Source organism: Ursus americanus, chromosome 16, assembly GCF_024610735.1.
Source record: "Ursus americanus isolate L20-20 chromosome 16, mUrsAme1.1.p, whole genome shotgun sequence".
In the NCBI taxonomy this organism is placed as follows: domain Eukaryota; kingdom Metazoa; phylum Chordata; class Mammalia; order Carnivora; family Ursidae; genus Ursus; species Ursus americanus.
Genome location: NC_142142.1, coordinates 10475445 through 10500957, shown reverse-complemented (window position 1 = coordinate 10500957; position 25513 = coordinate 10475445). Strand labels below are relative to the sequence as shown.

Genomic DNA, 25513 nt, shown 5'->3' with positions numbered 1-25513 from the left:
AAGACCTGAAAATATTACCCAAAGCCTCTAGAATAAAGTACACACTTGCCCTATTGCTTTCGAAACCCTGTACAATCTGACCCACTCCACATCTTATCTTTACTTCTCACTAGATCTACATACCCAACCCCTCAGTCACACATGAATGCTTAAGGTTCCATGAAAAGGATCATGCACGTTCCTAGCCCCAGGCTTTTGCTAATGCTAGCCCCTCAATCTAGAATACCGTTCTCTCTCTTTTTTTAAGATTGTATTTATTTATTTTGAGAGAGAATGAGAGCAAGAGAGCATGAACAGAGGGAAGGGGAATAGGGAGAGGGAGAAGCAGATACCCCTCTGAGCAGGGAGCCCCACGAGGAACTGGATCCCAGGACCCTGGGATCATGCCCTGAGCCAAAGGCAGCCACTTAACCGACTGAGCCACCCAGGTGCCCCAGAATACCATTCTCTTAAAGGAGATCCTATTTCTACTTCAAAGTTTAGGAGAGAAGACGTCTCCTTCCTTTGTCTCTAAGTGAAATTAGTTAATCCTTTATTTATATCCAAATAAGAACTTTGCTTCTATCTCTCCTATAGCGCTTATTTCATTTAACCTAGTCTTATTAGTTGATTAGTTATCTTCCCTATTAATCTCTTAATAACAGAGATCATTACCATCACTACACTGTCAGCACTTATTAAATGTTTACCATGTGCCATGCTCTGCACTAAACACTTTGTACATATGATCTTATTTAATCCTAACAACCCCAGGACATGAGGTTTTATTCATTATCATTATTCATCTCTTTATCCCAACATTCCTACGGAACAAAATATAAAATAGTAAATAATAAACGAGTGGTATATCTCAAAAGAAGGAAGGAAAGAAAGCAAAAGGAAAGCAAGGGTTTACACCTATATACGTGGCTATATATCATACACTTATATCATAAACACACACACATATATAATTAATACGGTTTGGTCTTTACACTGCCCTATTGCCACACAGGGCAGAGTGAGCAATGATCTATCCTTCAGCACAAGAGAATAATTTTATGACAAATACAATAATAATGGAACAGACTGCCTTATGACGCAATGTGCAAGGCTTGGCCAGAGATGTAATCTATAATCGATGCATAGATATTACTGAAGAGATCTTTCCACTATCTAAGAAGTTAGCACAACCAGCTCCAAGACACCTTCTGACTCCAAGCTCTGCAATTCTAATATCAGCAGTGGAGTCCATAAACATCCATCTGGGTGGAGTACCAATGTATCACTATCGTTTCCATGCTCCTTCCACTAACGTGGGTAAACAGAACTGACCACATCAGGGCATTTTATAAGAAGGTTTACAGAAAAAAAAAAAAAAAAAAAACACAAAAAACAAAAACCTCCTCCACAAATTAACCAACTATACTTAAAGCACTGACTTTGGGTTGTACAACTTTTTGCCTTTTTCCCTATTTTATTTATTTCAAAAGCATTAGGGTAAGTATTCTCATTACACCACGATTAATTAAAATACAAGATGCTCCCAGCAGCTAGAAGGGACAAAGGAAATCAACTCTTTACAGGTAAATTATTGATGTGATCTTGGTGAAACGCAGTAAATGTACACATGAACCCTCTTGTGCCCTTTGTCTTGGCTTCCTCTTTAATAACATTTATTCCAATTTTATCATAAAGCTTTTTATTTTTAAAAAATGCTAAACTGTAATAAAATGGAGTTTAATTAATAATAATGTGCCAATGTTACTTTTTAGTTTTGACACATGAAAAATGGTAACGTAAGATAATGACTTTAGGGGAAATTGAATGAAGGAAATTCTCTGAAGATTTTTGAAATTTTTCTGTAAACTTGAAGTTATTCCAAAATAAAGTGTTTGTTTTTTTTTTAAGTTACTGCCTTTTTCAGAGTTAGGAGGTGTGTAAGCAGGACAAAAAGAGTGCCAATAAAACATTTCACAAGCACTACTTTATTAATAAAACTCTTCTTTATTCCCACCGTTCACTTCACTCCCACTTCCTCTCTTCCTCTCCTTCCCCTAAGATTTAGTGCAATTAAAAAGAAACACTGGAAGGTTAAGTCAGAAACTCATAAAAAGTATGGTGACTAACATAATGTAATAAAAAAAAATTTTTTAATAAAAAATAAAATAAATCAAAATATTCCAAAGAAGGAAGGAAGGAAGGAAGGAAGGAAGGAAGGAAGGAAGAAAGAAAGAAAGAAAGAAAGAAAGAAAGAAAGAAAGAAGGAAAGAAAAGAAAGAAAAAGAAACTCATAAAAAATGATTACCTATGGGGGTGAGAACAAGTTGGAGAGAATACAGAGAAAAGTAAGACTCACCTGCTACTTGCTTATATAGTTTTGACTCTGTACCATATAAATGCCTTACATACTCAAAAAGTAAAGTTAAATAAGTAAGAAAAAGTTTAAATCAACTAAACGTAGTCCAAAATATAACAACAATACCAAAAATTACCACCGGTGTTAGGACATATCATCTATCTCATCCAAATTATTACCCTATGATTCAAGAAGTACTGAAGAAACCAGAGTGACCTAAAAGATCCTCTCTTGTTCAGTTCCCCCAGATATATACTTGAAAAAAATATGTAATCTTACCTATATTGGAAATAGGGTTAGTTCCAGATATTTGTCTATCTTCCCCAACAAGAATATAAATTCTATAAGGAAGAGATTTTATTTTGTTTTTTAAAGATTTTGTTTATTTATTTGTCAAAGAGAGGGAGTGCGTGCACACAAGCAGGGGGAGCAGCAGGCGGAGGGAGAAGCAGGCTCCCCGCTGAGCGAGGAGCCTGATGCGGGACTTGATCCCAGGATTCTGGGACCATGACCTGAGCTGAAGGCAGACACTTAACCAACTGAGCTACCCAGGCGTCCCAGAGATTTAATTTTATTTATAGTTGTGTCTCCAGCATCTGGATGAGTACCTAGCAAACAGCAGGCACACAATATATGTTTTTGGACTGAATTACTAAATCTCCAGTGAATTAACCCAGTCAAGAATGTCTTGGTATGGGACACTTGCGTGGCTTAGTCGGTTAAGCGTCTATCTTCAGCTCAGGTCATGATCCCAGAATCCTGGGATCAAGTCCCGCATCGGGCTCCTTGCTCAGCGGGGAGCCTGCTTCTCCCTCTGCCTGCTGCTCCCCCTGCTTATGCGCACGCACTCTCTCTCTCTGACAAATAAATAAATAAAATCTTGAAAGAAAAAAAAAAAAGACGACCTCTTCAAATGGCCCACCTAAAGACAGTTGAAACCAAATCTTACGATCTAAACTGGCTCAAGTATCTCAGGAAAGTATGAACAGTCTGAGTAATTAAAATTTCCACAAACTTTGGATTTATTCTTTAAGATAACATCCTATGCAGTTTTCTTTACTAGCAATCTCCTTAAACTTTCTCAACTGTTCTATGCCTTTACAGTTATGAAACGCTCTTTGTCCATCATTCTTCAGCAGTAGGTTTAGGCGGCAAAGTTGTACTCTAATAACATCCACCCCCAAAACTAAAGCTGAACAGATTTTAATTTTTAAATTGGAATTAATATGGTTTAAAATTTTTGAAACACTATCTCTAAAACATCCTATATAGAGAATAAAAACATTCACTAACATATAAAATTAAAATTTCCTATTCAGATTTTATTTGGAAGATTGATAGCTATAATTACAGCACAACTCTGCTAACTGAAATGTTGGTGGTGAGCGAAAGACCACGATGACCCTAAATTCCTAAACATTTTTACAAATCTTTCAAATATAAATTCTAAGACAAGACTTAAGTGGTATGCATTGTAGATCTGAAGCATTTGCTTTAGTAAAAAAATAATTACTCATTAGTAATGATTGAAACTGCTGCCTCTAAAGAACTTGTTAATACTACTACTATTGTTAGCCAACTACTTCAAAACTTAACAGTAGTCAGGGGCAACTGGGTGGCTCAGTCAGTTAAGCGTCTGCCTTAGGCTCATGTCACGATCTCTGGGTCCTGGGATCAAGCCCCATATTGGGCTCCCTGCTCAGCAGGGAGTCTGCTTCTCCCTCTTCCTTGCTCTGTCTCCCCTGCTTATGCGCTTTCTCTCTCTCTCTCTGAAATAAATAAAATATTAAGAAAAAAATAACAGTAGTCTAAGAAAAGTTTTTCGTTTTTTATATTGTGTTTATTTTGTCCTGCCCAGCACCTATTTGACTAAAACAAAAAACCAAAACAAACAAACTCCTTTGCAGAATCACCCTCCCCTACTATGAATCTCTATGTTTCCTGTAGAATTAACTCTACCTCCAACCCCAAGAATGTTCATGTCATGACTCAGATCAGGACAATCAACACACTCCCTCCCCCTGAGCATAAAATATGACTTAATTAGGACCACTGAAAGACTCCGAAATTCTATTAAATTACTGAGATTTCTTTTTTTCTTTTTTTTTTTTCACAATGGCCCTGAACATGGAAGGATACAGAGCTGGAGATGTTGGCAGCTGTCTTTCATCACAGTAAAACCAAAGAATGAAACCAAAAGGGAAGAAAGCAGAGTAAAGAGATGTGAAATTCAGGTCCTGCCAACGATGTAAGTGTCTCTGGATCAAACTATACCTAAAATGAGAATTACAATGACAACCACCAACTGAGTCCCCATAAAACTGTCAAAGATTACAACTAGGAAGATTTATATTATGACTATTTATTTATGATTTATCCATAACAGGTTAGTAGATGAAGAGTAACATTTAGTGGCAGGGTACAAAGAAATGTTTCATTTTGTTAAACATTCCCATGTTTTAGAAAATGATCATTCCTGGTAGGTCAACTCATTTTTGTTGATACAATTTTGAATCTCAATATGGGTGACAGCACGGCTTTAAAAACAGTCAAATCACACCCCAGAACAAAAAGAAATCCAAAGCCATTTTCAGTAGTGAAATACATCATTGGGGTTCTATATTCCTCCTGAGCTTTACCACTCCCTTGCAGATATGTTCTGACTTCTGAGGTATATAATGACCAAAGAGAACTAATGTGTCTTTGATCTTCTTCCTTATCACTACTGTGAAGAGTGATTCAGGGAGGCTGATGCCCAACAGAAGGAGGACATGGCTCCCATTCACCCTTCCTTCCCTATCCGTAACCCATGCTTCAAAAACAAAAGTACTATGGTTCTTAAACATAATCACTCCACAAATCCCCCACCATTGCCAAACTAAATAACCATCCCACATACACCTTTTATCACTTCTAAGACCATACAGAAGTATCTTCAAAACAAATTTTGAGTCTAATTTGCTTAACTACAAGAGCTATTATAAATCAATAATATAATCAATAATCTATAGCCCAACTGAAAAGGGGGAAAAGGATATAAAAAGAAACGGAAATGGTCAATGAAAATATGAGAAGATGTATAATCACACTCCTAATTAGAGATGCACACATCGAAACAATCATTCCACCTCATGGCAGACTAGTTTCCAAATGGCTGTACCAATACATCACACCCCCCATGCTCTCTTACAATGCGATACCTCCACTCCTCCATTACAAAATGGGGTCTATGTTTCCTCTCCCTTACATGTAGGCAGGCCTGTGACTACGGTAGAAATTAGACTACATGACTTCTGAGGCTAAACCATAAAATTATCTAGTTGTCTTAGGAGGCCCTTTCTTAGAACCCAGTCACCTGAATGTAAGGACACCAAACAGCTACATGAAAAGGACTTCGTGGTTGTTCTCCACAGCCTCAAGCGAGATCCCAGCTATAGCTAGACATGTGAGTGACCACAGCAGCCCCCAGCCTTGGAGCCACCAGAAATGACATCAAATAAAGCAGAGACAAGTCATTACTACCACAGCCAAATGAAAGTGCACAATCATAAGCAAAATAAATGATGATGTTGTTTTATGCCACTAAATTTTCTTACTCAGCAATAGAAAATGAATCTTATCTGATTAAATGGTCAAACTATTCAGTTTTTGTCACAGCTGATATGTGTAAGGAAAATAATGTGGGAGGAAATATAAACTGGTTCAATTTGGAGGGAGGGCAATTTAGCAATAATTATTAAATTTTAAATTGTATGTAATATTTGACCAAGCAATTCCACAAGTCACAAATATGTGTCCAAATATACTTATTCTGATATTGGATATAAAAGCAAAAATTTAATAACCACTCTTAAATTGTGGTACATTCATACAATCGAAAACTATGTATCCATTTTTTAAGAAGTGCTAATATGGAACACAAAAGAGCATGAAATTTTAAATGCTCACATAAAGAAATATTACTATATACCCTCAATGAGTAGATCAGGGGTTTCCAAACTCATTACGTAAGCAGGCAGAGAGTAAATTATTTTAAGTTTTTCGGCGCATATCCATTCTCTTCATAGTCTTGTTTGTTGGTTTACAATCTTTTAACCATGATAACCTTTCTTAGTCTCCTCAGTTACAAATGCCAGTAACTGTTCGCCAGTTTGCAAATCCCTAATGTAGAAAATCACAGATATTATGAGATAATTTTTTTAAACAGCATTTGGTTTAGAAATGTAGTCAAACTTGTTCTGGGCACCTGCCCCCTTTCTGATCCTCAACTTGGTTTTTTTGTTTTGTTTTGTTTTTTTCCATGTCAGGCATTTATTTCCTGCCTGGGGCTAGGCTAAATGGCATGGAGGAATAAGGCCCAGGTTGTTTCCAGTAAACTCAGATTACCACTATTTTGGTATACTTTTTTGAGGGACAACAAAAGCAAACCTGAGAGAAGATTAGTTTTCCACATTCCCACAGGAGGCGAAAATGTTGAATTACTGAATTGAGAATTTAAGCTTGATAAATTAGATCAGTCTTTTTAAAAAATACAAAAGTTCCTTCTATATTAGAGCACTCAATCACCTAACTATTTTTTCTAATCTTTTGATCCCACCTGAAAGACTCCCTGTAAAAAGTTTTGAAAAGAACCCAAAACCGCTTTATTTATAACTAGCGCTTGGTGCTACTGGTTATACGCAAATAGTACCAACAGCCAATGTTACAGATTTAAACAAACAAACAAAAAAACACCTAATTCTAATCTCTCATAAAATGCATTATAGCTCCCATCCCTAACTGAGAGCTCTCTGATACAAACCACACAACCTTGGAACTAAAGCCTTTATTTTGACACTCAATCCGCTCTCACTCAGTCCCAGAATTTAATTCAGTCATTTAGTAAACACTAAGAAATTATACTACAGGCTTTTCCACAGGAAAAGACAAAATATATCTCTGAACTTTCCACATTTCTTATACACTTTGGCTCTAGGTTTTTTTCTCTCCACCCTACCTACCCCCAATCTTGGTGGAAGGTCCAAATTTGCCCTTCTTCCTCCATGTTTCCTCCCGGTAGTGTCACTCTAATACACAAGCCTTTGTAGTGACAGGTCTAGCATTGTTCTCTGCCTGTATCTCTCACCCTCTCTCTCTTGTTCCCTTCTTCCTTCTCTTTTATCCTGCAGGTATTTCCTTCACACAGCATGCTAAGAATTCTGGGGATACAAATATGGCATTCCCTAATTTCAGAGTATGTAACCTCACTAAAGAGCTAGAGTTTGTGCACACAAAAAGGCCAATTTGAGGTCAAACAATCCAGCAGTATGCTGTCAATGAGCATTTATTAGGGAACAGCGATTCTAGAAATGTAAGACCAAAGAAGAAAGACACAGAATTACAAAGGATGACCTGGAAGATAAAAAGTGGAAGACAGGGGGCGCCTGGGTGGCACAGCGGTTAAGCATCTGCCTTCGGCTCAGGGCGTGATCCCGGCGATCTGGGATCGAGCCCCACATCAGGTTCCTCCGCTATGAGCCTGCTTCTTCCTCTCCCCCTCCCCCTGCTTGTGCTCCCTCTCTCGCTGGCTGTCTCTCTCTCTGTCAAATAAATAAATAAAATCTTTAAAAAAAAAAAAAAGTGGAGGACAGGAGACAGCTCTCGGTGGTCCAAGTGTTAAGAGTAATATTGTGGGGATACCTGCGTAGCTCAGTTGGTTAAGCGTCTGCCTTTGGCTCAGGTCATGATCCCAGGGTCCTGAGATCAAGTCCTACGTCAGGCTCCTTGCTCAGTGGGCAGCTTGCTTCTCCCTCTGCCTCCTGCTCGCCCTGCTTGTGCTCTCCCTCCCTCTCTCTCTTTCCAAAAAAATAAATAAATAATTAAAAAAAAAAGAGTAATATCGTGGCCATAATTTGCTTTAAAATAACTGAGGTGAGGGAGGGAGGATGATTAGGTAGGCATATAGGTAAAATAAGATATGCCATTACATGGCAGTTACTTAAGTTACATAACAGGTACCTGGAAGTTCATTATACACCCCCTCATATATATGCCCTTCAATATACACTGATATATACAATACACATTGCACTGTACATATTTCACTATTCTTTGAAATTTCCATAATAAAAAAGTTTTAAAGTAATATTAAGAGGAACAGAAAGAAAGGATAAGACCACATAGGAGTCTAAAGCAAAAATGGGCTTAACAGGGAGATTAAATGATGGATATCGTTGAGGATGAAAAGAATATTAACAAAAGAAATAAGGGTGCCAAAAGGCCCTTAAGGAAATATGAACTAATCAGTAAAGATGTTAGGGCAATAGAGTAGCCATAAAAATAAAAATTAAAAAGAATGAATGAATGAATGAATGAATGAATGAAAGAAAGAAAGAAAGAAAAAGAAAAAGGGGTATGTGTGTGTAAGTCTGTGTGTGTGTTTAGGAAATATACCCTATACCTTATATCAAATTCCAAATGGCTTAAAAATATTTAAGTGTAAATAATGAATGCATAAAGTACCAAAAGAAATCATGAAGAACTATTTTATTACCTCAAAGGCCCAAGAATGATAAAAAACTCAGAAGCCATAAAAAGAAAAAAAAAAATCAATAAATTTTACTACCTAAAACGTTTTTAAATTATGCATGGTGAAATCTGTCACACGCAAAGTCAAAGGAAAAACAACCTAACCAAAACTTTTTAACTCACATAACCAATTTCACCGAAATACAAAGAGTTCCTAAAAATCAATAAGAAAAAATCCAACAGCCCAACAGGAAAAAAAATGGCAAAGAATATTAACAGATAATTCACAGAAAAGGAAATACAAATAACACTTAAACATGAAAAGATTCTCAACCTCACTCATAAGAGAAATGCAAACTAAAACTACACTAAAATTGGCACAGACCAAAATGTCTGCTAACATATTCAGAGGCAAGGCAGTGGCAAAACAAGCACTTGGCTGAAAAGAGTACAAATGGAAAACCTCTGAAGATGGCAATCTGGCAATAGCTACCAAAATTACAAATGCACATATTCTCTGACTCAGTAATTCCACTTCTCCATTTGTGAAAAAATATGTACTTAGAGATATGTGTTATAATATATGTAATACGCTATTGTTTGTATTAGCAAAAAACTGGAAATACGTTCAATGCCCACCAATAGGGGACTAGCTAAATTATGAGATATCCTATGGTGGAATACTAAGTGACCATAAAGGATAAATTATATGGCAGCTGTTTGAGCACTGATATGGAACAATCTGTAAAATATACCATTAATTAAAACAAACACACAAAAGCTTGGGACACCTGAGTGGCTCAGTTGGTTAAGTGTCTGACTCGATTTCAACTCAGGTCATGATCTCAGGGTTGTGAAAATAAGCGCCACTCCGCACTGGGCGTGGAGCCTGTTTAAGATTCTCTCTCCCTCTCCCCCCTCCCCCACTCACTCTCCCTTATTCACTCTTGCTCGCTCGCTCTCTCTCTCTCAAAAAAAACCACAAAAGTTTATGTAGTCAGTGTGTTTAACATGCTAGCATCTGTATTTCATAGGGGAAAAAGAATATAATTATGTAATTATTGGAGATGCATAAAATATAACTGGTAACACTGGTTGTCCCAGGAAAGGGAAAATGGGTATTTGGAGTACAGAGTGGTATGGAGACTCTTCATTCTTATATATACCTTTGAATTGTGATCCATATGAATATATTGTTTATTTTTTAAAATAAAACCAGAGGCACCCAGGTGGCTCAGTCAGTTGAGTGTCCAACTCTTGGTTTCAGCTCAGGTCATGATCTCATGGTCATGGGATCAAGCCCTGCATCAGACTCCATGCTCAGTGGGGAGTCTGCGTGAGATTCTCTTTCTCCTTTCCTTCTGCCCCTCCCCATGCTTGCACTCTCTCTCTCTCTGTCAAATAAATAAATCTTAAAATAAAACCAAATTTACATTTTTAAAAAAACAGAGACAGCAACTAACCTTTAAGCACAGCTATCTGTGATAGCCATTACCAGAAGCAGTGTGACATCGTGGCTAAGAGTTCAAACTAGAGTCAGTAATTCTGAACTCTAGGGTAGTTCTACCACTCACTAGTGAGCAAATCACTTACTTTCTCTGAGCTTGCTTCCCCTCCCATAAAATGGAGATATTTCCTGTATGCCTACCTCCATGGGTTATTTTAAGGATCAAATGAAATAATGGATATAAAAGCTCTCTGAAAAATCATAAAGTACTTTATAAAGTATTAACAGAAATAGGGATGTCGAGAAAGGGATGTGGTTATCAGTAGAAGATGATGAATTGGTTTAGGCATTTCTAATTTGAAGTAAAGAGACAGATTTAGAATTCATTTATCTAAATAGAGGTGACCTGGTCTCAAATTTACAGATCTCCAAAGGACAAACATTCAATAAATAGAATTACAAAACTGCAAAAATGGAAAACATCCTGAAGGTCATCTAAGCCTTTGCTACTCAGGATTACCTGGGAACGTGTTGGAGAGGCACAATCTCAGGTCCCACTACAGACCCACCCAGTCAGAATCCATATTTTAACAGGATCCCCAGGTAATTTTTATGCATATTTTAAGTTTAATAAGTACTAATCTAGCCATCTTATTCATTTTTCAGATAATAAAATCGGGGCCTTATATAAGTAAAGGGACTTGGCCATGTTCGCACTGTCGGTAAGTACCCAAATTAAGATGTGGACCCAAGCCTGATCTCTTGGACTGTGTGTATATGGATGCATGTACATCACGTATTTGCTTCCCAAATACCTTGTTTCAAGACCCAGGAGACCTCTTTGCCTTGCAGATATCCCATGCCCCACCCCCATTTCTGATCAGTCACCAGCCCATCAATTCTCTTCCTTCACAATATCTCTGGCATATGTTCCTTCTTTTCCACATCCCTCATTCACTGCCCTAAAACTACTGCTATGCATACTAGTTATGCATGTATCAACTTCCTCCCCTGGAAACAAGAGCTCTCTTACAAACAGTAAGCTCTATATAATTCCAAAAGGAGATGCAAGGCATCAAAAAGCATTAAATAGTAGCATAACTGACTCCAGGCAGAATCAATGTTGGAAACCTAGCAAAACCAGCACATTATAATTTGGTGATCCTAACCCAGAAACTTCCTGTTGTCCCTCCCACTATTTCTTACCCATCACCTCCTCCTCTTTGCCCTAAAACTTACCCAGGTTGCCTTCATCTAATAAGGCCCTTCCACTACAATCAAGCTGTACTAAATAAATCCAAAGGCTCTGAATCTACTTTCTATCACCATCTTCTATCCCAATCTGTCCCAATACACTTTCAACATTCATAAATATTCCCATATCTTCATAATTCTCTCCTATACACTGTACTCTAACAAGCCAAAGCATTTCAACATTTCTTGACTATCCACAATGTGCCAGGAACCACACAATAAAACTGAAGTCTAAATACCTTTGAAGGGGCGCCTAGGTGGCTCAGTCGGTTAAGGGTCTGCCTTCAGCTCAGGTCAGGATCTTGGGGTCCTGGGCTTGAGTTCCATATCAGGTTCCCCGCTTAGAGGGGAGTCTGCTTCTCCCTTTCTCTCTACCCCTCCCCACTGCTTGTGCTCTCTAATAAATAAATAAAATCTTTATAAAAATTTTAATAAATAATACCTTTGAATACCTTTCCTACATAAATTCAAGAAAATAAAAGCCCTGGTCTCTGCCCTATTTGCATTTCTGCACCAAGGAGTTTTGACTTTTGGGGGCGCCCAGGTGGCTCAGTCGGTTAAGTGTCCGACTCTTGGTTTTGGCTCAGGTCATGATCTCAGGGTCCTGAGATGGAGCCCAGAGTCGGCATCCACACTCAGTAGGGAATCTGTTCGAGATTCTCTCCTTCTGCCCCTCCGTCCCACCGCCCCCCGCCACCCCCCCCCCCCGCTCACGCACTTACTCTCTCTAAAATAAATAAATAAATCTTAAAAAAAAAAAAAAGGAAGTTTTGACTTTTTAAAGAGCAAATAATATGGGAAGACTTTTATAGACAAAAGCAATAACAAACAGAGTTATTCACCCACAACATGAAGAATAACTCCTGTGCGACAGCCTGTACGGCACGAGGGTAAACAGTTCTAGAGACTCCCATGTACAAATTGGGTTGAATTAAATCAACCTGAAAAAACAAAGGGAGTGTGTTTAAATTCAAAATCGAATTGTGAGCTATTTATTCCAATGATCCCAAACACCGTCTTTGTGTTCTAGCACGAACTTGGCAGACTTAGGTCTGAGCCTCACCCTGCTACGTCACTAGGAAACGTATCAGCCTCACTTAATTATCTGCCATTCCTTTCTATATCTTACCTTTTTATTCAAGCTGGTCATTCTGCTGGAATGCTTTTCCTCCCTTTCCCACCTCGGCATTTGTTCAAATCACCTCTTATATTACACTAAAACGGTTTGCTGATATAGTTGCCTTAACCATTAGATTATGTGTCCCTCCAAGGCAAGGACAGTGCCTTATTGATCCTGTACCCTCAGTGTCTAACAAATAGCAATAACAATAGAAGCCAACAACTAACATTTCTGGAGCACTTTCTCTGTACGAAGCACTTTTTCAAGCAAATTTATGACTCATTTAATCCTTTCAACAACCCCACAGGGTAAGTGCTATTATGCCCATTTCATTTGAGCCTTCCTGAGGCATAGGGATATCAAGCAACTTCCAGACTGCTCAGCTAGGAAATGGAAATACCAGGATTTCACCCAGCAGTTCACTCTGGCTCTAGAATCCATATTCTTCACCAATGTGGTATACATAGCAGAAAGTCAAAAAAATAACTGTTGAACAAGTGATAGTGTAGAACAGAGTTGAACACAACTTATATGGAATGAAAATATTAGGGAAGAAAAGTCAGGCAACTGGCAACTGAGAAAAAGGAGGAACATTGGGGTTTAAAAGTTTAGAGGTATAAATAATCCAATCTCTTTCCTATTTTCTCTTGTAAAAGTTAAGACCAGAACAAAGTTTCCCAAAGTTATTTTGGGAATGATTATCTGTTTTCAACAAACTGTAAAACAGGAGCCCCTGGGTGGCTCAGTTGGTTAAGCATCTGCCTTCAGCTTAGGTCATGATCTCAGTGTCCTGAGATCTAGCCCTGTGTCGGCTACTGCTCAGCAGGGAGTCTGCTTCTCCCTCTCTCTCTGCCCCTCACCCCATCACGCACGCTCTCTCTCTCAAATAAATAAAATCTTAAAAAAAAAAAAAAAAACCTTGGGACGCCTGGGTGGCTCAGTTGGTTAAGCATCTGCCTTCGGCTCAGGTCATGATCCCAGGGTCCTGGGATCGAGTCCCACATTGGGCTCCTTGCTCAGTGGGGGAGCCTGCTTCTCCCTCTGCCTGCTGCTCTCTCTGCTTGTGCGCTCTCTCTCTCTCTAACAAATAAAGTATTTTTTTAAAAACTGAACTTGTTAAAAAAAGAAATTGTAAAACTGGATGAAGGGGGTCAAAGGTACAAATTTCTAATTACAAAATAAGTAAGTCATGGGGATGTAATGTGATTATAGTTAATAATACTGTACTACATATTTGAAAGTTGCTACAAGGGTAAATCTTGAAAGTCCTCATCACAAGAAAAAAAAATTTTTCTTATAACTATATATGGTGACTGGGACACCTGGCTGGCTCAGTCAGTACAGCATGCGACTTCTGAACTTCAGGTCATAAGTTCGAGCCCCACATTGGAGATGGAGTTTACTAAAAAAAAAAAAAGTAAAGTTTACTAAAAAAGAAAAAAAGAAAGAAAGAAAGAAAGAAAGAAAGAAAGAAAGAAAGAAAGAAAGAAAGAGAAAGAAAGAAAGAAAGAAAGAAAGAAAGAAAGAAAGAAAGAAAGAAAAGAAAGATGTATGGTGACAGATGTTAACTAAATTTATTGTGGTGATCATTTCATAATTTACACGAATATCAAATCATTATGTTATATACCCAAAACTAATGAGGTATATCAATTATACTTCAATTTTAAAAAAATAATAATAGACAAAAATACCTAACACCAGACACTGTGAAATCACTCACAAGAAAAATGAAAAACAAATTAAAAGAAAAAAGGGGGACACCTGCGTGGCTCAGTCTGTTGAGTGCCTTCGGCTCGGGGTGTGATCCCAGGGTGCTGGGATCGAGTTCCGCATCTGGTTCCTTGCTCGGTGGAGGGGTCTGATTCTCACTCTGCCTGTGCTCCCTCCTGCTTGTGCTCGCTCACACTGTCTCTCTCTGACAAATAAGTAAAATCTTTAAAAATAAATAAAGAAAAAAGAAAAGAAAAAGAAAAATATTGTAAAACTATGTTCAAATATATTCTGGTATTCCAACAATAAGAGAAGTTGGAGAAAATGTACCCCGGTCTAATGCAGTATTTGATACACAGCAGAACTTTAATAGCAATTAATTAAATTTTCCATTTTTAAGGTCTTACGTTTACTTCTAAGTATCAATTTATTTAATTTTTATTTTTGATATAACTTACCTAAAATGTGCTGCGTATTTTGCTAGCTCATTAAAGAGAATATTGATAATGTAAACTTTTCCTGAAAATTCAAGGTAATAATCATGAGCAATACTTTCTAGTAATTTTCAGGTAGTTCTAAAATAGCCAAGTTTATTTATCAAAAATGCAGCCCAAAAAATGCAGCTAAGGTGCAATTAAGAAATTCTGCAATTCTTGGGGCGCCTGGGTGGCACAGCGGTTAAGCGTCTGCCTTCGGCTCAGGGCGTGATCCCGGCGTTATGGGATCGAGCCCCACATCAGGCTCCTCCGCTAGGAGCCTGCTTCTTCCTCTCCCACTTCCCCTGCTTGTGTTCCCTCTCTCGCTGGCTGTCTCTATCTCTGTCGAATAAATAAATAAAATCTTTAAAAAAAAAATTAAAAAAATAAAATAAAAATTAAAAAAAAGAAATTCTGCAATTCTAGTGTCCCCATCTAATAACCTGACTGATGTCTTTTCATAGAAAAACATGAAAATCAAAAGTAAACTAGCCACTCCAGAGCACCTAGACAACTGTTCTTTACTTTTACATTTATATTAAGTACCTTCCAAGCAGAATAAACCTCATTAAGTCAATTCACGAAAACAAGCCTGAAATACCTACTCTACAGTAAGTGTATAATGGGACCAACTCTCTCCTGTAATGAGTACAGTACTATAAAATATCCTAGACCTATAATGAGCACCCACAGCCGACCTGCCTATCTTGCGAGCTTGTGATCTATTTTCAAAATGAAAACGTAGAAAATCTTCTTCATATTGCTGCTTCCCATATGTAGCTAGATATTAACATTTTAGTGGATGAAAGCAGTAGCAGTTTTCTCAATGAGATTATTCTATTCATTAAGACACACAATCAAGGTTATAAAAAGTTTTTTCCTAATTCTAAAGAAAGTTATTTTCATGTTATATTTTTTAAAAAGTTCGGTTTTCCTGTTGTCTCATTAAAAAAAAATGACTGGCACTATGACAGGAAATAATTCATATCCTCAGAAAGACGTAAGTAAGTTGGAGGAAACAAGGCATACAGTTTCTAATCACATGCCTAACATTATTCAAAGAAGGTGCTTTATAAATATCTGTCGAATAAACAGCTGATGCAGGTAAGTTCCTTCTATACTTCTTTTCACAGAGGCTAACATGACATATGAAGTACTTAAAGTTCAGAGTTAAACCCTTAGTAAAAAGAAAAAGTACAGTCATGGTAAAGAACACCAAGCTTTTCCTGAAAAAAAAAAAAGATCGTAAGTCTGATTTCCACTTTTACTTATTTATATCTTCTCTTTTTTCTTACCCTGGAGTCTACTGACAAAAGCCAGTTTCAGCTTCCCAGTTTTCCTCATTGTTTTTAAAAATATCTGAATGCTTTTTTCAGGACATTCCCAAAACCAGATATTTCAACGGACCAACAAACAAACAGAGACGCTTATGTAGGAGGTTCTAATGCACAGCTTTAGCATTACCTGGCTCAGCCTTTAACCGACGAATGCACTTTACTAGAGTTTTCAATGCCTAGTAAGTTTTCTAAGTAAATGAGGTCTATGACAATCATCGCCAAATATTACACAGAATGAAATTCCTGACATCACAGAACCCACAATCACCAGATGTTGCTGTTTCAGAAATTTAAAAAGGTAAAGAATCAGTACTTTTAAGTGCACTATTCAAAAAGAATAGACACGGGGAAAAAAAAAAAAAAAGAAAGGATCGGCCTGGTAAGTACCCAGGGACAAAACAGGAAGACTGATCACTTCAAATACAGAGTTTCCAAAGTTTCACTCTAATTCATACCATAAAAGGGGGCGTGGGGGTGGGGTCTGAGTGTTCTGCCTGTAAAGAGAAGTTTAAAATACAGTCCTTCTCCCATTTCAATTCTAGCCTAAAATCCCCAGAGCTGTGGAAATGCTGTGTCAAAGCACAGAGATAAATTTAAGAAACAAGTTCTCCAACACCCAGCCAAGCACAGTAGAACGGCTCAGGAGGCCCAGGATCTGGTCAGGTATCTGTCACTAAAAGAAACAAGAGGAACTGTCAGGGAACTGTCACTAAAAGGAACTAAAGGAACACTCAATTCGGATTTGTTAAACTAATATTCTTTACTGACTCCTTGAGGAAGGGAATAAACAGATGGACCAAGTCCATGACCAAGGAAATAGTTTCAACTCCGAGGGCTTCACATTTTGCATCTATAAAATTCTATGATTCAAATTCACACTTCTACCTTAAAAGAAGATGAAAAACAGGATTATATAATATTAAACCAAGAAGGTATACTATGAATTATACCTTTTTTCCCCCAAAGATTTAATTATTCATTAAGAGAATGTGAGAGGGAGAGAGCTTTGGTGCACAAGCCAGAGGGGCAGAGAGAGGGAGAGAGAATCTCAAGTGGACTCTGTGCTGAGTGCGGAGCCTGAGGCAGGGCTGATCTCACAACCCCAAAATCAGGACCTGAGCAGAAACCAAGAGTCGGATGCTCAACCGTGACACCAAGGCGCCCCTATAGCACTGAAAATTCCAATGTCAACTTTTCCGTTCTCCATGTGTTCCTCTACCTATGTAATCTAAGTCTATGACACCTACTAAATCATGCAAGGCGTCAGAAAAGTTTAACTCTTCCTGAGACATTACTGATATCATTAGACCTATAACAAAGTATAAAACCTAAAATGTTGCAACTCCTCCCTTAACATAGATGGGTCTTTAATTTTTCTAAAATACCCCTACTTTCTTGCGGCACTCATTCGAGGGCATTAAAAATGACAAATATCCCTGACCTCCCCCCACCCAGTGGTAAGAAGTCTAACAGGTAAAAATACACAGGTATCAAAAGTACACATTTGGAAACTATGAAAAACCTACTTTTTTTTTCATTTCACCATATACTTCAGGCCCAACTTATTAGTTTCAATTCTGCTCTTGCTCTATTTCCAGTCAGTTTCACTTCTGAATTTTCTGCCACAAAGTTAAAAATTGTGACCCTGTGGAGAAATTGTAAAGTAAACACTAAATAAGAACATAGCTTTTCCTTTCATAGGAGAACTAAACATTTTCACAGGAAAAACAAAGAAACAAACAAATAAAAATTCTTACATTCCTTATGGCATTTTGTCACATAAAAATGATTTTAGGCTGTTGATTTTTTTTCAAGTTTCTGAAGCTTCCTCATCAGTTTTGTTGACGAGGGCCAAAGCAGCCCAAAAATTGCTATCATTCTATTTTACAGATATTACATGTCTTAAATCTGAGTCATAAGTAAGGGGCTCAATAAATATTTGTGGAGGGAATGAATGTACACAGCACAGTATGTGCTGCACGAAGCGTTCATTTCCAGTGGGACACAACTTTCTCTCTGCCTTCAGTGGCCTTACCAACAAAACAGATCTTTTTGAAAATATAATAAAAAGATGACTAAATTAGATTAGCAAAAGTAAGCTATCTAATAAACATATAAGGGGAAAATATATATCATGTACGCTAAATTAAGCTTTATAAAACTTTTTGGTGCTTCTCTACCATTGTTTTCTTGTATGTGTTTCAAATCCCATTTCCTTCTTCTCTTTAGGGGGTAAAGCTGTTCAAAGGAAATTTTCATAAAGAAATAAAATTTAAAAATAAAAATACAGGCACGCCTGGATGGCTCACTCAGTTGAACATCCAACTCTCAGTTTCAGCTCAGGTCATGATTTCAGGACGGTGAAGACTGAGCCCTGCACTGGGCTCCGCACTCAGCAGGGAGTCTGCTTGAGATTCTCCCTCTCCTTCTTCCCTACCCCTTCCCTCCCCTCCCCACCGCAAGCACACCTGCTCACTCTCTAAAATAAATAAATAAACCCTGAAAAAATAAAGAAAGAATACGTAAATGAATAAAAATATACAGCTCCTACTACATAATCAGTAGCGCTTGACACAGGTGCTGTGGGAAATAAACTACACAAAGCATGATGGTCCTGAACCTTAAGGTAACTTAAAACTTCTGTGCTTCGCCAGCAATCTGCAGAGTGAGTGCCCATAGCAACTTGGGATCAAACACCTTGACTGCAGTCCCTGTGGTGATACTGCGTGACTTTGAGAAAGTTACCCAGACCTTAGATTCCTCATCTGTAAAAGGAAGTGGTTACTGATACAAATCTCCCGTGCAGAAGAACTCCAAATAATTTATGTAGATATTCTGCCCTCCAGGAGAGGGTACAGGAACCCCCACTCGTTAAGCGTGGGCTGTGTATAGTGACTTCCTTCCGAAGAGGACTGTATAGAGGGGTGAATGGGAAAGAGTAAACGTATAGCAGAGAAACCCCAGTCTAATCATAGAAAAAACAACAATAACAAACCATGAGACTAATTCCAATACACGGACACCCTACAAAATGCATGACCAGTACTCACAACTGCCATGGTCATCAAAAAGAAGGAAAATCTGAGGAACTGTCACTGCCAAGAGACTAAGAAGATGGGACAAACATAATGTGCTTTCAGGAAGGTATCCTGGCACAGAAAAAGGTCATTAACAGATGAATGGATATATAAACCACAGAGGCTCCCTGCTGACTCAGTCCGTAGAGGACGGACTCTTGATCCCAGGGTTCTGAGTTCGAGCACAGTGCTGGGCGTACGGTTTACTTTAAAAAAAAAAATAAAGCATATACATACAATAGAGTATTATTTAGCCATATAAGGAATGAAATTCTGAAACATGCTTCATTCAACACAGAAGAACAATGAAAACATTATGCTGAAAATAAGCCATACACAAAAGGACAAATATTATAGCATTCCACTTATATCAAGTACATAGAATATGCAAATTCATAGGGACAGAGAGTAGAACGGAGTTTACCTGGGGCTGGAGGAAGAGGAAAATCGGAAATTATTGTTTAATGGGTACAGTATCTGTTTGGGATGATGAAAAGGTCTAGAAATAGATACTAATAATGACTGCGCACACAACACTGAGAATATACTTAATGCCTCTGAGTTGTACACTTAAAAATTATTAAAATGGCAAACTTTATGTTACATATATTTTAGCCCAATCTTTTTAACTAAGGAAATCTGAATATACTGTGGACTTCAGTTAATAATAATACATCAATATTGGTTCATGAATCATAACAAATGTATTATACTACTGAAGACGTTAAGAATGGGGGAAATGGGTGTAGGGTATATGGGAGCTTTCTGTGCTATCTTTTCATCTCAATTTTTCTGTAAATCTAAAACTGTTCTGAAAAATAAGGTCTACTTAAAAAAGTGCAGGGGAGACAGGGGCTAATAGCACTATATAGCCTACCTGTTCCAAAAACAGGACAAGAAAAATGTTCTCCAAGTCAATGAAAAACATGAGCAAGCAATCAGAAAAATTAATGCCAAGGACATAAATAAACCTGCAATTCACAAAAAGAAATTAAAATGCTACATAAAGCTACACAAAGATGAAATTCACAGGGTTGTGTAAGGATAAATGAGATCATGTACTTAACATAATGTTTTATATACAATAAATGAAGCTATTTTAAAATATAATAATTAAAGAAATACAAATTCAAATAACAGAAATATATACATATATACGAAGGTTATATATACTCATATATTTATAACTTATATGATTATATTCTATATATATTATTACATACAGATAAAGTCTGTATAAAGTCATTTTTGAAAACACTGAGAAGACTTTTGAGCCCAAAGTTGACAAAATAGGGAAAAAGACATCCTGTCACAATTTGGTAGCAGTAGTGTAGTGGGCACGTCCTTTTAGGGAAACACTTTGCTAGTATCTTCTGAAGTTAAAAAATATATATAAAAATCTTAATTTATATATTTTATATAAAGCATAATTTTATACTTATATCAATCTAAACTTATATATATCTCCTGTGAGTGATTTCACTGCTCAAAATTCATCCTACAGAATTATCAGCACAAGTGTACAAAGACACCTATACATTGGTATTTACTGCAACAATGTAATAGAGAAAACTGGAAATAATCCAAAGGCTACCAAGAGTTGAACAAAGGTAACTGAACACTATTAAGCAAAATGTGGTAGATGTATATACACTGATACGGACAATTGTCTAAAAGAAACAATAAATAGTAATTTTTTTTTTAATTTAAAGGAAGGAAATAAACCAGGTTAGTACTATTTAATCTCGGGTCTTCCATGTACATATGGTTCAAAAGAACCAACACTGCATGCAAAATTGTTTATGTATGTAAATGCATTTTCTAAGAAAAGTGCAGCTTTCATCAAATTCTTAAAGGAATACGTATACCCCCCTGGAAAGGGTCACTAAACAATCAGGAAAAAGCATCCCAGCTCTGAGTATCTAAGAAATGTAATTAGGTTATACTCAAGTGAGGAAGACTTTGGAAAGAAACGCTCTTAGTTAAACTTTCAAGGACGTATTAAATGCCTCTACCACAAAACACAACATTTTATTTCAAAACCCCTAAATCTAAGAGTGTGTAGGAAGTTATTCATCAGATGAGCTTATATTCACTAATTACAAACCTCAACCACAAATTAAAGATCAAAAACAATCTTCAAAATGTGTGACTAGTTCATGCTTAAATTACAGTTAAAGTAAGATTATACAGAAGCAAAAGGAGGCAAAGATTCAGTGGTAGTCCCATTTGACACAGTCAGGTTGATAATTACGGACTACTCATATGTATAAAGATTCAGGAGTTATGCAGCCTTAACTAAACTTTTTTTTTTTAAGGATAAGTGGATTAAAATAAAACAAAAATAAGTTAGGTCTTATACATAGTTTTGTGAACTGTTCTTTGAGCAGAGTAAGTAAATAAGTCTTTTCCTGGAGGCAGATTAGGAAGAGGATTCCAATACCTTTAGAACTAATAACAGTAAATTAACATTTTAAACATAATAGCCACTAGACTCAATGGGACTTAATGAAGACTGAAATAAATGATTAGAAAATAGCAGGAATACTCTCTATCCTAAAATGAAAATATATCTTAGAACAGTGGTTGTCAACCAGGAGTAATTTTGCCCCCCTAAGGGACATCTGGTTAACACCTGAAAACATTTTTGATTGTCAGAACTGGACGAGTGCTCCTGGTATATTGTGGGCAAAAGCTATGGATGTGGCTCAACATCTCACAGACTCACCCACCCACTCAAAATGTCAACAATGCCAAGAAGTGGGCTGGAGGAATCACTGAATCTATGCTTTGAGATAATCAACTTTACAACAGAAATCCTAAAACAAGTTTTTTTATTTGTTTTGAAACACTGACACCTTACCAAACAGCATGGGATCTTATTAAGATGACATCGTTTTCCAAGTGTTATTTAAAAGAAAGTTACTAATTGAACTTCCAATTTATCTGAACCTTTTAAATTATACAAAAGCCATAGGCAAGAAAAAAAAAAAAGACAATGAATTAATGCTCGAAAAGTTTTACACACACACAGCCTATGATATTCACAAACAATACTGAGCAAAAGAAACCAGACATAAAAAATTACATTTTGCATGATTCCATTTATATACAGTTCAAGAATAGGCAAAAACTGATCTCTTGTTAGAAATCAGAATAGCGGTTTCTTTGGAAAGAAAGAAAAGGTAGTGATGGGAGCATAAGGGGGACTTCTGGAATGCTACTAATTTTTTATTTCTTAATCTGGGTAATGGTTATATAACCGTGTTCATTCATGACAATTCATCAAGCTGTGTACTAAGTAATCAGTGCAGTTTTACAGTTAACACTTCCAAAAATGTTCATTTTTTCACAAAAATGTTTATTTTTTAAATGTTATTTATTCGTACCCTAAAAACCTGAGCACTCTGACCCACAAAGCTAAATGAACGTCAATTGCAAAAGTAAAAGTATTTTTGTTGCACAGGCTACCTTCCAAGAATTCAAGAAGGATGACACCCCCGGAAAGCTGTAAATACCATACTCAGAGCTCATACAGCATTCAGCTGAACACTTAAGCCACCATATATCCCCTGGTACAAATCCAAAAATTCTGACAAAGGCTTACAAATGCAGTTAAATGTATTCCATGGACAGTTTGAATTATTTCCCCCAATTTTAAACTGTGAACTGTTATTAGAGAATGCATCCTATGTAACAAATGATGCTTTCTCTTTCTTAATCCCAAAATTTCCCAAAGCTCCTCCAAACTAAACCTTTCTTGGCCCTCAACTCCTTAGGATTTCTCCAGGCTGCTTGCAACAGTGCCCACCATCGCCTCTCTCAGTATCCATCCTTATAATCCGCCTCCCCACACACATGAAAATTCACATTAATGCTCATTCCAGAGGCTGGTCTCCCCTACCAGACTTCTATTCCCACCCAGGACCTCATAAATACAATCCAAACCTCACCACCCTCAAACTCCTAATATTCTCCAACAACTAGCTTCCCAACAGCACCACAAAACAAGAGCACATGCTAAGCCCATCCTTAAATCCTGTTCTACCACATAAAAAGCCCTGCTTCTGCACACAATTCAGCTCAGTGGCCACTGTAGCTATGATCCCCGGTGCAGCTCTCTGCTTTAGCCCCCCCCCCACTGCATTCAAATCCATCCCATTTCCCACCCACCCCCTGTCCCAAACTCTGCTTTCTTCTTGAAGAATCTTTCCCAAGTACTACAGCAAGGATATAAAGGTGAAGGAAGGGTAAAGGAACGTGCTCCATTCTGCCTGAAGGTACTTGCTCCAGTGTCAAGCACACTAGCACGTGCATGGGCTACCGGGTCAGACGCAGCTGTGTGAAACCCAGACATGGCCCTGCCCAACTGCAAGGCTTTGGGCTAGTGATTGCACATCTTCAAGCCTCAGTTTGCTGAACTACAAAATGGGAAATCATAAAAATAGCGATCTCATAGAGCTGTCAGGATGAAATGAACTACTGGCCGTTGACCACTTTGCACCAATTCTACATGGTAAACTCTCAGTAACTGACAGTTTTTCCTAGGTCCTCTTCTTGCAAGGAGGACTACAAGGCAGGGTGAAAAGTACTTTAAGGGCAAGGGAGTGATGGAGGGAAGAAGTACTGTGCACACATATCGATGCAAAGAACTGTGTCAGATCTCCAGTATCCTCTCTTTATTATCCCCTTACGATGTAGACCCAAGAAGCCCTCAAACCCCTGCTAAAGGATGGAGGAAGACACAAATACATACATCAAATCCTCCTTCCGTGGGAGGAGGAACAAGGGAACGAAGAAGGAAAGTGCCCCCTAAATTGCTGAAATGCGATCCTTGGGGGTCTGAGAATCAGGAGGGAAACCCCAAAGTCCCAAAGGATTTCTCTTGGGAAGCTGAGGGGAGTACTTCATAACAAGGAAATTAAAAGTAAACGCTAGAAACCATAAAGACTCCTCAACTTCTCCCGCAGACTAACTGGTTTCTTCGCAAATGGGCTGAGAAAGGAAAAGCGCTTTCCCTGTCTCTGGTGGGACACCCGGGCTTCCCCCGGCCCCTTCCCCGGAGGGATAAGGAGGAGGGTCCGCGCAGGGGAATCCCCAGCTTCCCCACAGCGGGGGACAGGCGGACTCAGGCCGGAGCCCCTGGGGAGTTCCACTGGTCTCTTCCAGTCTCTTTGCAGCCGGGCTCCAGTAACGGGATCTCTCCGGGGACTCGGGGATCTCCCAGAGCTTCGGCCATCGCTGGCTCCCTCCCTTCACAATCCTTAAGTCCTCGGTCCCCTGAGTTCTCCCCGGGCACTTCTCTAGATCTCCTGGCTGGCACCGGGTGCGCCCGCCGCCCACGGGCTCTCCTCCCCGGCCTCCTCCCGTCCCCCCCACCCGCCGCGGAGCGCCGCGAGCCCACGGGGTTACCTGCTGAGAGGGTAGCTCCACATGCAGGGCCCGCGCGGCAGAACCGGGTGGCAGCGAGGCGGCCGGGCCCGGGGGCGGCGGGGGGACCGGGCCCCCGACCGACGCTGAGGCGCTCATCTTGACCCAGGGGCCGCCAAGCGGCGGGGCCCGCGTTCCTCGGGCATCCGCCACCACCGCCTAGCCTCGACCCGCCGAGCCCCTGCAGCCCAGAAACCCGCCACCCGAGAGGCAGGACTGCTGTACCCAACCTCCGGCAGCCACCGCCGCTGGCTAAGGAAGAGCCATATTACCGCAGTGCAACCCCCACCACCCCGCCGAGACCTGGCTTGCTCATTGGTTCGGCTGCTGCGGGGGTGGGACCCAACGACAAACATCGGACGTGCTATTGGGTAGAAGGTCTGTCCATCGCCGGCCCGAATGAGCTCGGGGCGGAGGGACCCGGGGATGGCCTAAATCGCGTCTGTCAAACCGGGGTGAAACCTGGGGCGTTGCTTCTTTTTTTCCCAGTCTAATTGGTTCTTTCAGCATTATGGGGCGGGGTCTCCTGGCGGATCTGCAAAGGCCATTGCTCTAGGTCTGTGTCAGTTGTCAGGAAGGGGAGAGAGGGGCGGAGTCTGATTAGGTAGAGCGCGCGCCTGGGCTCTGTTGTCACGTGCAGGATGCAGGAGAGTCACCTGATTAGTGAGAGTCAGTCTTCCGAGCCACTTCCGCCCGGACCTAGTTGCCATGGTAATCGGCCTCCCTCGGAGGGCGGGGACCCATTTGGCGCCGCTGGGTCGTGATGGCTCATCTACTGTTGCAAGCTCCCTGAGCAGCCTTTTCCTGAGGGCCT

General features: G+C 39.0%; 1 protein-coding gene across 3 annotated transcripts in view; it reads right to left on the bottom strand.

Moving 5' to 3' along the window:
* The window catches only part of UVRAG (UV radiation resistance associated), a 295144-nt gene extending 270133 nt beyond the window's left edge, over positions 1-25011 (bottom strand). For 2 of the 3 annotated variants that reach the window (XM_045816172.2, XM_087868172.1), the window contains exon 1: positions 24682-25010. In XM_045816172.2, coding sequence (XP_045672128.2) covers positions 24682-24798 — 117 coding nt within the window. In that variant the 5' untranslated portion in view covers positions 24799-25010. Of the gene's footprint in view, positions 1-24681 lie in introns of all 3 variants that reach the window. The other variant, XM_045816174.2, reaches the window with a different exon arrangement.
* Between the last annotated feature and the right edge of the window lie 502 nt (positions 25012-25513).